The sequence below is a fragment of the Pseudophryne corroboree genome, chromosome 4 (assembly GCF_028390025.1).
Source record: "Pseudophryne corroboree isolate aPseCor3 chromosome 4, aPseCor3.hap2, whole genome shotgun sequence".
NCBI lineage: Eukaryota > Metazoa > Chordata > Amphibia > Anura > Myobatrachidae > Pseudophryne > Pseudophryne corroboree.
Window position 1 is genome coordinate 530,273,383 of NC_086447.1, and position 15,600 is coordinate 530,288,982.

Sequence of the window (15,600 nt, forward strand, 5' to 3'; positions counted from 1 at the left end):
CTGGACATCAGCTCCAGAGGGACGATCACAGGTACAGCCTGGATGGTCACCGGAGCCTTGCCGCCGGCCCCCTTGCAGATGCTGAAGTAAGAAGAGGTCCAGAATCGGCGGCAGAAGACTCCTCAGTCTTCTAAAGGTAGCGCACAGCACTGCAGCTGTGCGCCATTTTCCTCTCAGCACACTTCACACGGCAGTCACTGAGGGTGCAGGGCGCTGGGAGGGGGGCGCCCTGGGAGGCAAATGAATACCTATTTTGGCTAAAAATACCTCACATATAGCCTCCGGAGGCTATATGGAGATATTTAACCCCTGCCAGAATCCGTTAAGAGCGGGAGACGAGGCCGCCGAAAAAGGGGCGGGGCCTATCTCCTCAGCACACAGCGCCATTTTCCCTCACAGAAAGGCTGGAGGGAAGGCTCCCAGGCTCTCCCCTGCACTGCACTACAGAAACAGGGTTAAAACAGAGAGGGGGGGCACTAATTTGGCGATATGCTTATATATATATTAAGATGCTATAAGGGAAAACACTTATATAAGGTTGTCCCTATATAATTATAGCGTTTTTGGTGTGTGCTGGCAAACTCTCCCTCTGTCTCTCCAAAGGGCTAGTGGGTCCTGTCCTCTATCAGAGCATTCCCTGTGTGTGTGCTGTGTGTCGGTACGTGTGTGTCGACAGGTAGGAGGACGATGTTGGTGAGGAGGCGGAGCAATTGCCTGTAATGGTGATGTCACTCTCTAGGGAGTCGACACCGGAATGGATGGCTTATTTAGGAAATTACGTGATAATGTCAACACGCTGCAAGGTCGGTTGACGACATGAGACGGCCGACAAACAATTAGTACGGTCCAGACGTCTCAAAAACACCGTCAAGGGTTTTAAAACGCCCGTTTACTTTAGTCGGTCGACACAGACACAGACAGGGACACTGAATCCAGTGTCGACGGTGAATAAACAAACGTATTCCTTATTAGGGCCACACGTTAAAGGCAATGAAGGAGGTGTTACGTATTTCTGATACTACAAGTACCACAAAACAGGGTATTATGTGGGATGTGAAAAAACTACCATAGTTTTTCCTGAATCAGATAAATTAAATAAAGTGTGTGATGATGCGTGGGTTCCCCCCGATAGAAAATTATGGGCGGTATACCCTTTCCCGCCAGAAGTTAGGGCGCGTTGGGAAACACCCTTTAAGGTGGATAAGGCGCTCACACGCTTATCAAAACAAGTGGCGGTACCGTCTATAGATAGGGCCGTCCTCAAGGACCAGCTGACAAGGCTGAAAAATATAATAAAAAGTATATACACACATACTGGTGTTATACTGCGGCCAGCGATCGCCTCAGCCTGGATGTGCAGAGCTAGGGTGGCTTGGTCGGATTCCCTGACTAAAAATATTGATACCCTTGACAGGGACAGTATTTTATTGACTATAGAGCATTTCTATATATGCGAGATGCACAGAGGGATATTTGCACTCTGGCATCATGAATAAACGCGATGTCCATAACTGCCAGAAGATGTTATGGACACGACAGTGGTCAGGTGATGCAGATTCCAAACGGCACAGTATGGCCGTATACAGGAAGAGGACTTGTTTGGGGTCGGTCCATCGGACCTGGTGGTCACGGCAACTGCTGGAAAATCCACCGTTTTTTACCCTAAGTCACATCTCTGCAGAAAAAGACACCGTCTTTTCAGCCTCAGTCCTCTCGTCCCTATAAGATCATATCTGCCCAGGGATAGAGGAAAGGGAAGAAGACTGCAGCAGGCAGCCCATTCCCAGGAACAGAAGCGTTCCACCGCGTCTGACAAGTTCTCAGCATGGCGCTGAGACCGTACAGGACCCCTGGATCCTACAAGTAGTATCCCGGGGGTACAGATGGGAATGTCGAGACGTTTCCCCTTCGCAGGCTCCTGAAGTCTGCTTTACCAAGTCTCCCTCCGACAAGGAGGTAGTATGGGAAAAAATTCACAAGCTGTATTCCCAGCAGGTGATAATTAAATTACCCCTCCTACTACAGAAAAGGGGTATTATTCCACACTATATTGTGGTACTGAAGCCAGAAGGCTAGGTGAGACTTATTCTAAAAATTTGTTTTTGAACACTTACAAAGGTTCAAATTAAGATGAAGTCACTCAGAGCAGTGATAACGAACCAGGAATAAGGGGACTATATAGTGTCCCGGGACATCAGGGATGCTTACCTCTATGTCCCAAATTTGCCCTTCTCACTAAGGGTACCTCAGGTTCGTGGTGCAGAACTGTCACTATCAGTTTCAGACGCTGCCGTTTGGATTGTCCACGGCACCCTGGGGTCTTTACCAAGGTAATGGCCGAATTGATGATTCTTCTTCGAAGAAAAGGCGTCTTAATTATCCCTTACTTGGACGATCTCCTGATAGGGGCATAGTCCAGGGAACAGTTGGAGGTCGGAGTAGCACTATCTCGGATACTGCTACAATCAGCACGGGTGGATTCTAAATATTCCAAAATCGCAGCTGATCCCGACGACACGTCTGCTGTGCCTAGGGATGATTCTGGACACAGTCCAGAAAAAGGTGTTTCTCCCGGAAGAGAAAGCCAGGGAGTTATCCGAGCAAGTCAGGAACCTCCTAAAAACAGTGCATCATTGCACAAGGGTCCTGGTAAAAATGGTGGCTTCCTACGAAGCAATTCCATTCGGCAGATTTCACGTAAGAACTTTTCAGTGGGATCTGCTGGACAAATGGTCCGGATCGCATCTTCAGATGCATCAGCGGATAACCCAATATCCAAGGACAAGGGTGTCTCTCCTGTGGTGGTTATAGAGTGCTCATCTTCTAGAGGGCAGCAGATTCGGCATTCAGGATTGGATGCTGGTAACCACGGAGCCCAGCCTGAGAGGCTGGGGAGCAGTCACACAAGGAAAAAATTTCCAGGGAGTGTGATCAAGTATGGAGACTTTTCTCCACATAAATATACTGGAGCTAAGGGTAAATTTATAATGCTCTAAGCTTAGCAAGACCTCTGCTTCAAGGTCAGCCGGTATTGATCCAGTGGGAAAAACATCACGGCAGTCGCCCACGTAAACAGACAGGGCGACACAAGAAGCAGGAGGGCAATGGCAGAAACTGCAAGGACTTTTCGCTGGGCGGAAAATCATGTGATAACACTGTCAGCAGTTTTTCATCCCGGGAATGGAAACTGGGAAGCAGACTTCCTCAGCACGACCTCCACCCGGGAGAGTGGAAACTTCATTGAGAAGTTTTTTCCACATGATTGTAAACCGTTGGGAAATACCAAAGGTGGACATGATGGCGTCCCGTCTGAACAAAAAACGGGACAGGTATTGCGCCAGGTCAAGAGACCCTCAGGCAATAGATGTGGACGTTCTGGTAACACCGTGGGTGTACCAGTCGGTGTATGTGTTCCCTCCTCTGCTTCTCATACCTAAGGTGCTGAGAATTATAAGACGTAGAGGAGTAAGAACTATACTCATGGCTCCGGATTGGCCAAGAAGGACTTGGTACCCGGAACTTCAAGAGATGCTTACAGAGGTCTTATGGCCTCTGCCGCTAAGAAGGGACTTGCTTCAGCAAGTACCATGTCTGTTCCAAGACTTACCGCAGCTGCGTTTGTCGGCATGGCGATGGAAAGCCGGATCCTAAGGGAAAAAAGGCATTCCGGAAGAGGTCATTCCTACCCTGGTCAAAGCCAGAAAGGAGGTGACCGCACAACATTATCACCACGTGTGGCGAAAATATGTTGCGTGGTGTGAGGCCAGGAAGGCCCCACAAAGAAATTTCAACTCGGTCGTTTCCTGCATTTCCTGCAAACAGGAGTGTCTATGGGCCTCAAATTGGGGTCCATTAAGGTTCAAATTCGGCCCTGTAAATTTTCTTCCAGAAAGAATTGGCTTCAGTTCCTGAAGTCCAGAAGTTTGTCAAGGGAGTATTGCATATACAAACCCCTTTTTTGTGCCTCCAGTGGCACTGTGGGATCTCAACGTAGTTCTGGGATTCCTCAAATCACATTGGTTTAAAACCAGTCAAATATGTGGATTTGAAGCATCTCACATAAAAAGTGACCATGCTCTTGGCCCTGGCCTGGACCAGGCGAGTGTCAAATTGGTGGTTTTTTCTCAAAAAAGCCCATATCTGTTTGTCCATTCGGACAGGGCAGAGCTGCGGACTCGTCCCCAGTTCTCTCCCTAAGGTGGTGTCAGTGTTTCACCTGAACCGGCTTATTGTGATGCCTTGCACCTACTAGGGACTTGGAGGACTCCAAGTTGCTAGGAGTTGTCAGGGCCCTGAAAATATGTTCCAGGACAGCTGGAGTCAGAAAATCTGACTCGCTGTTTATACTGTATGCACCCAACAAGTTGGGTGCGCCTGCTTCTAAGCAGGCGATTGCTCGTTGGATTTGTAACACAATTCAACTTGCACATTCTGAGGCAGGCCTGCCACAGTCTAAATCGGTTAAGGCCCATTCCACAAGGAAGGTGGGCTCATCTTGGGCGGCTGCCCGAGAGGTCTCGGCATTACAACTCTGCCGAGCAGCTACGTGGTCAGGGGAGAACACGTTTGTAAAATTCTACAAATTTGATATCCTGGCAAAAGAGGACCTGGAGTTCTCTCATTCGGTGCTGCAGAGTCATCCGCACTCTCCCGCCCGTTTGGGAGCTTTGGTATAATCCCCATGGTCCTTTCAGGAACCCCAGCATCCACTAGGACGATAGAGAAAATAAGAATTTACTTACCGATAATTCTATTTCTCGGAGTCCGTAGTGGATGCTGGGCGCCCATCCCAAGTGCGGATTATCTGCAATACTTGTACATAGTTACAAAAATCGGGTTATTATTGTTGTGAGCCATCTTTTCAGAGGCTCCGCTGTTATCATACTGTTAACTGGGTTTAGATCACAAGTTGTACGGTGTGATTGGTGTGGCTGGTATGAGTCTTACCCGGGATTCATAATTCCTCCCTTATTGTGTACGCTCGTCCGGGCACAGTACCTAGCTGGCTTGGAGGGGGGTCATGGGGGGAGGAGCCAGTGCACACCACCTGATCCTAAAGCTTTACTTTTTGTGCCCTGTCTCCTGCGGAGCCGCTATTCCCCATGGTCCTTTCAGGAACCCCAGCATCCACTACGGACTCCGAGAAATAGAATTATCGGTAAGTAAATTCTTATTTTTTATGTAACATGTTTTTGAACTATTTCATACTTTCTCTATCCATGTCGGCATAGAGTTGGTTATAAACCTTGTGGCGAGCGCAGTGAGCCACAGTGCCCGACGCGTGGCGAGCGCAGCGAACCCCGCGAGGGTATGCCTTTCTACAGTTGGGGGTCCCAGATGACAAAACTATGCACACAAACCACAAAAATGTAAAAAATACGGTGTCTACCTTTTGACCCTGTCGACCTTTTGACCCTGTCGACCTAATGTCGGTCTAACATATGGTGTCTACCTATTGACTGTCTAACTAGACACTATCTATCTTTCATACCGGAACCCACTTATACATGGGAATGGGAATAATGACTGGAGATGAGACAATACAGTACACAGTGGAGTGGAGGAAGATGGAGAAATTAATTCTCATACTGAACATACAATGATTTAGCAGGAGGAAGGCAAAAGATTTTCAGGAAGAGAACATCCACAGGAGGCGGAACAAAGGGGAGTTCAGAGCATGTGGCATGTGCACTGGAATAACTGCATCATCTATGTATATAGTGGTACATACTGTCGCCCTGGCCCCCAAGTAATAGACTGCGGTCCTGCCAGTTTATTTCTATTAAGGAAAGAGAAAGGACTCTGATGGCCCTAGTCAGTGCCCCCAATGTCAGTACCTGCTCCACCCATGCTTCTCTCATCATTGGGATCACTGGCTTGGTAAAGTTACTACTTCAGGGATCCTAATATTCCTCATTATCATGGTATCTATAGCCCTAGGGTACTGAGAAGAGCCACAGTGCTCTTCAGTTTGGTGATGGCAGTCTCTGGGGAAGATGCTCCAGTCACTCGCAAACAGCATATTTGGCACCTGGGGCGGGTCCTTGATTTTGCACACAGCCAAGATTCTCAATATTACAGTGGTACCACATGCTGCAGCCAACCTGGATTCTTCAGCTTACATTGAAACAGTATTTGATGGCAGATAAGAACCTATTGGCCCATCTTGTCTGCACATGTACATGCACACACTTACTGTCAGGGGCCAATTAAACTGCCACTATATTTTTGGATTGTGTGGAGGAAACTGGAGCACCTTGAGAATACCCATGCAAACACGGTGAGAATATACAAATTCCACGCAGTTAGGGCCATGGTGGGAATCAAACCCATGACCTCAGTGCTCTAAGGCAGTAATGCCAACCATTACACCATCCGTACTGCCCAGAAGGGGATGCCATACTCATTGTCTACCCTGCTTTTTTTGAGGAGCAGTCTAAGCTGTCTAATACTGTTTCCAAAATTTGGATGGGTTTGCAGGGGGGCATGACTGCTGTCGTTTAAACATTGATTTGTTTTTAAAGAGTCTTCTCTCATTAATTTTAAATTAGTTTCTACATTCTGAAACTCTCTATTTGAAATAAATATGAAAAGTTTTCATGACTGTAAGCTCCAACCAGACATACAAAAGTGCCCAGTGCATGACATCGGTGTGTATAAGGCAAGTGTACCGTTTATCAAATGTATGTGCAAGCACAGGGCCAGGCCTACTAGCACCCTGACCGTGAATTTGTGAAGTCCCCCCTCCATGCGCGCTCCTGGGAAAGTGGGCGTGGCCTCGAAGCTATATTTATATAGTTATATTTAGTATCAGTATGAGATACCGGCAGCGAGCTCAGCATGTCCCCTCGTGAGCTAGCTGCGCTCGCCACGCTTCAGGCCTGCTCAGCTGGTGGCATGGACCACCACCCAAGTGGGGGAACCGCCGGTATATATAGCAAAGTCCATGTCCACCTGAGACAAAATGAAGTCCAGAAAAACATGGGTAGCCAGTACACCAATTAATGTGCACTTAAAAAGGTTTTAATTCCTTGTTAAGCAGCAATTTAGAGCAAACATCAGTCAACGAATCCAGGCCTGGATGAAGGTGGCTGTTAACCACCGAAACGGATTCGTTGACTGATGTTTGCTTTAAATTGCACATTTTGAAGGAAAGGGTGAATATGCTATGCCCTAAATATTGACTGCATTTTTCTGATTTCTTACAATCATGATGTCTATGCATTGCTGCTTTACAGGGAATTAAAACCTGTTTAAGTGCATATTAATTGGTGTGCTGGCTACCCGTGTTTTTCTGGACTTCATTTTGTCTCAGGTGGACATGGACTTTGCTATTATTCTTCTTCATTAACCGGCACCCACTTTTAAGTTTACAATGAGTGCGGCTCATACAAGTTTTATATAATATATATATATATATATATATATATATATATATATATATATATATATATATATATATATATATATATATATATATATATATATATATATATATATATATATATAATTTATTTATTAGAATATCCAGTAGGTTTGCAGAGTGAAATTTCCATTTCATGAACTTTTAGATTAAACTTTTCTACAGTTAGTGATTAATATTTAAGCAGGTGCAATATCCTGCTCTTCCCTGACTGTAAGTGTGAGGTGTAATAATTAACTGCACTTTCAGCATATGTGTGTGTGTATAAATAGTAGTGCTGGCCCTGAGATCAGTCTGCCACCACTATTGTCCTCAGCATGGGTGTGTCCTGCAGCATTCAAGAGTGAGTATATAATGCATATTGGCAAAAATATTTATTATGGTTGTTCTAAATCCTTTAGTTTTACACTATACATTTTCATACCAAAATCTTTTAATCATTTTTTTTTCATTATTATTTCCTGTTGGGCTTCTACGTGGGTGGGAGGGAAAGGGGTACTAATTACTTACAGAAGTGTAGTAAGCTATTTTTGTTCAAGATGATAACCCACATATAATGAGGATCTGACACTTTTTGCTGTGTTAATCATAACTCAACACAATCCAGCATAATACCCTAAACAAAAACAAAAATACATAAAACAAAAAACACCATTACCATATTCAAAACAGTAGTGCAATCAAAAGGCAGGTTCTCATACCAGATTTATGAACTGACCGAGCGCTGTACTTGGTTAACCATACATACAGTAGTTGGAAAGCTACTTCTCCAGTCCTGCTTACAGCTGAAATACAAATGATGAGGTTCGGAGATCCAAAAACCACTGCTTGGCTGCCAGTGTGTTTCAACCAGTGGCAGATTTTTCCAAGGAGCTGAAAGTAGGGATGGCCATTGACCATCGATCATTCCTAATCATTGATGGTTTGTGACCGATGTTGGACATGCTAGGCCACACCTAGCCTAGTGTGAAAGGAGTGAGCAGTGTGATCAGAGTTGCCAGTAGACAGCGCTGTATGCGGTTCATCTAAACTCACTCATACAAACTGTGATACTTACGGTGGTTGAACTGCCGCCTGTGGTACGTCATTTTATCCTTATGTGTGGAACCTGTTAGAATAAATTCCTAAAACATATTCATGCACTATCATGCACCTGTCACGATCCGGGTATCTGGACGCCATTACTTACCCTTCAGATGCCTCCTAAGGCGGGCTCAGCGTTCCAGGACCGGATTCCGCTGTTCCTGAGTTTCCACATGCAGAGTGGTCTTTTCATCAGCCGCGGCCTCCGCTGTGCCCGCGTGGTTAAATGTGCATCTATCAGCCTGGCGTCTCCTGTCTCCGGTGGCCGGCGCCGCCATTACTGTTTCCCAGACCACATGGATTACAAACCAAACTTCCCTCCAAGTGTCTGCATGGGCGCAGCCATCTTGGATTCTGTCATCTGATCATTTCCACCAATCTGCTGTCTGTGTTGTTGATTTGCATAATTGCCTAGCCAACCCCTTCCTTGCTGCAGGTATAAGTAAGCTGTACCTGAGCAAGGAAGACGTCAGTGCTTTGGTTGTCAAACCTAGTTCCTGTTTGTCTCTCTTCTATGATTGTCTTCCAGGTTCCAGCTCCTGTCTCAAGACTTCCACCATAGAGACCCGCACCAGAATTCCACCTGCGGTGTAGCCTGACTCTCCAATCCATTGTGGATTCATCTGTTTCCAGCTACAACACTACCTGCTTCCAGCCTCAGCTTCCAGCAGAGTACAGCTTCCCTTAAAGGGCCGGTGTCCTTTCTACACTTTACCACTCTCCACCGGAATTATTATTTCTCCGCTCTCAAGTTCTACATTTCAGTTCGCATTTCATCGCTCCCAAAGTTCATTTATTATTTAACTGGTTCCAGCCAGTATCCACTCCGTGCTAACAACAGTCTGGTTCCAGCCAGTATCCACAGCAGCTGTTTTACCTTCAGCAACCCAGCTCTTCCTGGAACACCAGCTGGTACAATCCTGGGTTATCTCCATTGCTACAGCCGGGCCTGGTAAGGACTTTCCATCTAGAAGATCATAAGAACTATCTCACACTACCAGTGCCCTGTGGCTCCTGCCATGCTGTAGTACTCAGGAACTGTATTTATTCTTTGCTGACTTTTACGTTTTCTTTTATTGCTGCTGTGATGCGGAGTTGTCATAATAAACATCATTGACTTTTATCTAAGTTGTCGTGGTCACGCCTTCGGGCAGTTATTATTCATGTTACTTACATGTCCAGGGGTCTGATACAACCTCCCAGGTTCCGGTACATCTCAGCCCCTACAACTGAGGCTGCCTCCCGTCAGCTCAGGCCCTCAGTTGTGACAGCACCCTTTGTTCATTAACTTATATACATTTATTTATTTATATATATATATATATATATATATATATAATATATATATAACAGGTTGGAGCAGGCGGCACTCAAGCAGACTCGTAAATGATGAAAAAAACGGTCCGTTTATTGATCCGACATGTTTCGGGGAATACCCCGTCCTCAGGGCCTAACCAGCCAAACTGAACCACTAAATGAGCTTTTATACACACAATGCAGAAAACGAGACATAATAACATAATCTTACTCACCTGTTCCACGGCACCAAACGCCCGCTCGTGGGTCCGGTCCGGCTCCCGCGTCGCCCGCGTGTGACGTCACTGTAGGCAAAAGCGCCGGCTCGTCACCATAGTGACCAAACGCTCCTTTGCTCGGCTCCACTGTCCGCCCACACCGGAAGCGCGCGTCCGCGTCACCTGCCAGTGCAGTGCGTCGGCCCGTGTCACAGGAAGGTTGCCTAGACAACCGGAGATAAACAAAATAAGACAAAACAAATGTTTAAAAATTACAATAGGAACAAAATTGACAGATATTATGATAACACAATACTGCTAAGCACATTAAAATGCTGATGCCTAAAGCCAGTGCATCTGTAACAATAGTATGTACCTGATGGACAAAAGATCCCCCCGGGGAGAGAACCCTTATACCTCCTATTGGTGTGGGTAAATATAAAGCAACTTAATGATAATATATATATATATATATATATATATATATATATATAAATTTACAGGAAACACTCTAACCCAAGATTCTCATTGAGACCTCCTGGTGACAGCGTTCCCAACTGATAAATCCATTGTGATTCTTTCTGTAACAAAATCCTGTTTCTATCCCCTCCCCTAAGTGTACTTGGCACCTGATCAATTAATATGGCCCTTATGCTAGCCACCCCATGTTTAGCTATCATGCAGTGACGAGCGAACGGTAGTTCGCTCGTTCCTTTTTCATATATTCTTTTTTGATCGCACTTCTATGGAGTGCCATGCGTTCACGAAACTGTTACAGATGCACTGGCTTTAGGCATCAGCATTTTAATGTGCTTGGCAGTATTGTGTTATCATAATATCTGTCAATTTTGTTCCTATTGTAATTTTTAAACATTTGTTTTGTCTTGTTTTGTTTATCTCCGGTTGCCTAGGCAACCTTCCTGTGACACGGACCGACGCACTGCACTGGCGGGTGACGAGGACGCTCGCTTCCGGTGTGGGCGGACAGTGGAGCCGAGCAAAGGAGCGTTTGGTCACTATGGCGACGAGCCGGCGCTTTGGCCTACAGTGACGTCACATGCGGGCGACGCGGGAGCGGGACCGGACTCACGAGTGGGCGTTTGGCGCCGTGGAACAGGTGAGTAAGATTATGTTATGATGTCTCGTTTTCTGCATTGTGTGTATAAAAGCTCATTTAGTGGTTCAGTTTGGCTGGTTAGGCCCTGAGGACGGGGTATTCCCCGAAACATGTCGGATCAATAAACGGACCGCTTTTTTCATCATTTACGAGTCTGCTTGAGTGCCGCCTGCTCCAACCTGTTACATAGAGGAATTGCTTGGTTTCTCAAGGAGGGCACCGCAGCAAATTGGCATTTAGAGTGGGAGTGCCGGGACTTTCTTCTCTCTCTCTCTCTCTCTCTCTCTCTCTCTCTCTCTCTGCTGACTAGGAGAAGCCACTTTTCCTGCTGGGCATTATCTGCATAAACGACATTGTGGCTTGTAGTGAATTCAGCACTATAGTGTTATTGTTTGCCTCACTGAGTTGGCACATTCATTTTAGCTGTGAATTCAGCGCACTTTTCATTACATCCATTACTGCAAGCGTTTTTATTGATTTTTTTTTTTGAGGGATAAATTCGATCATATATCGGTCATCCATTCTTTTATGTTCTTCCGACCTTGTTGATAATGAGCCCCTGATGAAGTCCAGTTGGACGAAACGCGTTGGGTTTTGGTTCGGATATGAGAGCATCGGATATGTATTAATTAAGAGAGCATCTTCGGATTAACAAACTGTCCGCATTATATTGTTTTATATCTGATGTCTGTATTTTAAATATGTCAGCCATTTGTTATTGAATGTGATTCACTGTCTAACACTTTTATACAAATAAATTGGAGTTTTTTAAGTGAACTGTGGTCAAATCCTGGAAGATAATACCTTGATTAAGCTCCCTTAAGACACCCCCTTTTCTTTTATTTATTTATATATATATATATATATATATATATCACAGCCTAACACTAATGGTACCCATACACTTGTGCGATTGGCCGCGATGCAATATTGCACTGTGATTATCCTGGCAGGCAAGGCTGCGATAAACTGAATCTGAAGTATTTTTTTTTTTTTTTTTTTGCATTCGATGTGCATGCGATCATGCGATAAATTGCATGCCCCTTTGAAATCGGGTGATTCCTTCCTCACTCTTTTCCTGTATTCTCAGCACAATGGGTGGAGGGGAGTGTCCAGGAAGTGAGCTCAAAACAACACCGATCGCACATCGCAGTGCGATAAATTGCATGTGCTTAAAAACCACATGCAATGTGATAAATATTAAGTGCATCTCTCCTCCTGTTCTGTGTGTTCAGCTACACCAATCAATTAATTGATAGCTGCTATGCATACTTGCCTACCTGACCCTCTCCATGAGGGAGAAAATGCTCTGTTCCTGGACTTTCCTGGTAATGTATGATTGCCATCACCTGTGGTGAGCTAGGTAATTGATAAGAAAGGTGTTTCACCACAGGTGATGGCAATCATACATTACAAGGAAAGTCCAGGAACAGAGCATTTTCTCCCTCATGGAGAGGGTCAGGTAGGCAAGTATGCTGCTATGTCTTCCTCCCTGCACCTTACAAGTCACACCATCTTTATTATAGATATACGCAGATACACAGGATTAGAACCCACGACCTATTACACTGGAAGCAGACTCCTTACTGATGAAGCTATTTGCTCATGTACAGGAAGCATGAGAATTCTAACTATATGAAGTAGAATCTGCAGGGTTGCTATACAGGAGCAAATAGCTCTATCACTAAGGCATGGGTCTTCAACCTGCGTCCCTCCAGCTGCTGTGGAACTACACATCATAGCATGCCCTGCCTCAGTTTTAGCATACCTTAATTACAAAACTGTAGCAGGGCATGCTTACACACACACACACACACACACACACACACACACACACACACACACACACACATACATATTTCGTTGTCATTTATCTTAAATCACACATTTCTTGGCATTCATACCCAGGACACCTTACTGCATGGGTCTTCAACCTGTGGCCCTCCAGCTGCTGTGAAACTGCGCAGTGCATGCTGGGATGTGTAGTTCCACAGCAGCTGGAGGGACGCAGGTTGAAGACCCATGCAGTTTGGTGTCCTGGGCAGTGCCGTTTCTTGCGGCGGCGAGCCGTGCAACCGCACGGGGCGCCCGCCGCGGCACTTTGCAGGTCCCGGTTTCCCTGTCCTCCGTCTTTCCGAGTACTCTTGCTCGGGGGGCGGAGTTTCGCGGAATGACGCGGTTGCGTCGTGACGTCAAGACGCATTCGTGTCATTCTGCGAAACTCCGCCCCCCGAGCAGGAGTACTCGGGAAGACGGAGGAGGCGCGAGGAAGGAGAGACGGCCAACCCGAAGAGCGGGAAGATCCTTCATATGTAAGTTGTCTCTCTCTCTCGCCCCCTCTCTCTCCCTTCCTTCCCCCCCACTTGACACTTGCCTGCCACACTGTGTAAAATTTGGATTCTTACCTGCGGCACTGTGTAATTGGGGACACTTGCCTGCTGCACTGTGTAATCGGGCACACTTACCTGCCGTAATGTGTAAATTGGGGACACTTGCCTGCCGCATTGTGTAAATTAGGGACACTTGCCTGCTGCACTGTGTAATTGGGGACACTTGCCTGCTGCACTGTGTAAATTGGGGACACTTGCCTGCTGCACTGTGTAATTGGGGACACTTGGCTGCCATAATGTGTAAAATGGGGACACTTGCCTGCCGTACTGTGTAAATTGGGGACTCTTGCTTGCCGCAATGTGTAAAATGGGGACTCTTGTCTGCCGCAATATGTAAAATGGGGACTCTTGCCTGCATACTGTGTAAAATGGGGACTCTTGCCTGCCGTAATGTGTAAAATGGGGACTCTTGCCTGCCTACTGTGTAAAATGGGGATACGTGCCTGCCGCAGTAAGTAAAATGGGGACATGTGCCTGCATAATGTGTAAAATGGGGACTCTTGCCTGCCGTAGTGTGTAAAATGGGGCCTTTTTTTCCCCCTGTGGTGGCCGTGATATCAGATGAGGCCACGCCCATTTTATTGAGACCACACACCCTTGTCGGGAGCATTTTTTTTTTTTAGATCTATGGTGGGGGGGGGGGGGGGGGGGGGGCGCATTTTGAAATCTCGCACTTGGAGCCAAATTGGCTAGAAACAGCCCTGGTCCTGGGTATGAATGCCAAGAAACATGTGACATAAAATAAATGACAAAGTTTGTGTGTGTGTGTGTGTGTGTGTATGTATGTATGTATGAATGTGTGTATGTGTGTGTGTGTGTGTATATATATATATATATATATATATATATATATATATATATATATATATATTCATATTTTTATCTATATATTGGGGTAGGGGGCACCAATATTTATCTTGCCCCCAGGCAACTGGTATAAACTTACGCCACTGGACAGATTGCTGCTTTATGATATACATGTTACCACCAATGTGACATTTCACATCCCTGCCTGAAGGAAGGATGACCAATACTACTACTAATAATAATAATAATAATAATAATAATAATACAAAAAAGAACCTAATGGGTACTCTTGGAGGATCTCTGGTGGTAGAATTTGTCATATATGGAGTACACCTCACTATGAAGAGTATAAATTACATTTTAATGTGACTGTTACCAATAACAAAATGAAAAAATGTAGAGAATAAGTAGAACATGTATCTTCCTGCAGAGTTTAAACATGAATCTATTGGTTTCAGATCGGTAACCAAATTAACTGTATTTAATTTACTATTTCATATCAAGACACTCAATAATTGACATACTGTAATTGTACATTGGTAGAATGTATATTTGATTGTAGGAATAAAAAATAATACTAGAAATCATGGCCAGGCTCTCAGAACCATTGTGTAAATGACTGTTACAGTTGGGTATTCAGTCCTAAGACATTTCAGTCTAAAACATTTTCATTAACGTTGGTTTATAGAAAAAAAGTGACAATGTTTTATGTAATAGTATTACTACATTTAGACTTAATTGCCATATCAGTGTTTTAACTAATGCAAGTTCTGTTCATCTGTAACCTGTTCATGCCATGCTTCCTCTTGTAGGGTGGATCATCTCTACACATTTTTTGTCCAGTGGTCTCCAGATGTATATGGGAAAGATGCAAAAGAGCAAGGATTTGTAGTTGTGGAGAAGGATGAGCTGGACATGATTGACAACTTCTTTAGTGAACCCTCTACCAAAAGTTGGGAGGTAGGATGGCTTCCATGTTAAAACACATTGAGAATGTAATTACTCAATGCTTAAAATACAGAGCTATAGACCTGGTAATGATCTTGTATGTTTAATACTTGACTAAATGACTTTCTAATGCTATCACAAATCGACTGTGTGAATTGATAGAGGTATGTTAGGGCCAGCAGGATCGGTTCTAGACCATGTGGAGCCCAGGGCACAAAATATCCTTTGTTCCTCTAGGCCCATCCATGCAAAAAAGAACATCTCTCCATAAGCATAACCATAGGTGTGCCACTCCAGCTCCCCTCCTGTGTCACTATA

General features: G+C 45.1%; 1 protein-coding gene across 8 annotated transcripts in view; it reads left to right on the top strand.

Annotated features, from left to right (window-relative positions):
- Positions 1-15,600, top strand: part of NCOA7 (nuclear receptor coactivator 7) — a 433,065-nt gene that overhangs the window by 383,059 nt on the left and 34,406 nt on the right. For all 8 annotated transcript variants that reach the window (XM_063917277.1, XM_063917278.1, XM_063917281.1 and 5 more), the window contains one exon: positions 15,147-15,294. In XM_063917277.1, the coding sequence (XP_063773347.1) occupies positions 15,147-15,294 (148 nt within the window). The remainder of the gene's footprint in view (positions 1-15,146; positions 15,295-15,600) is intronic.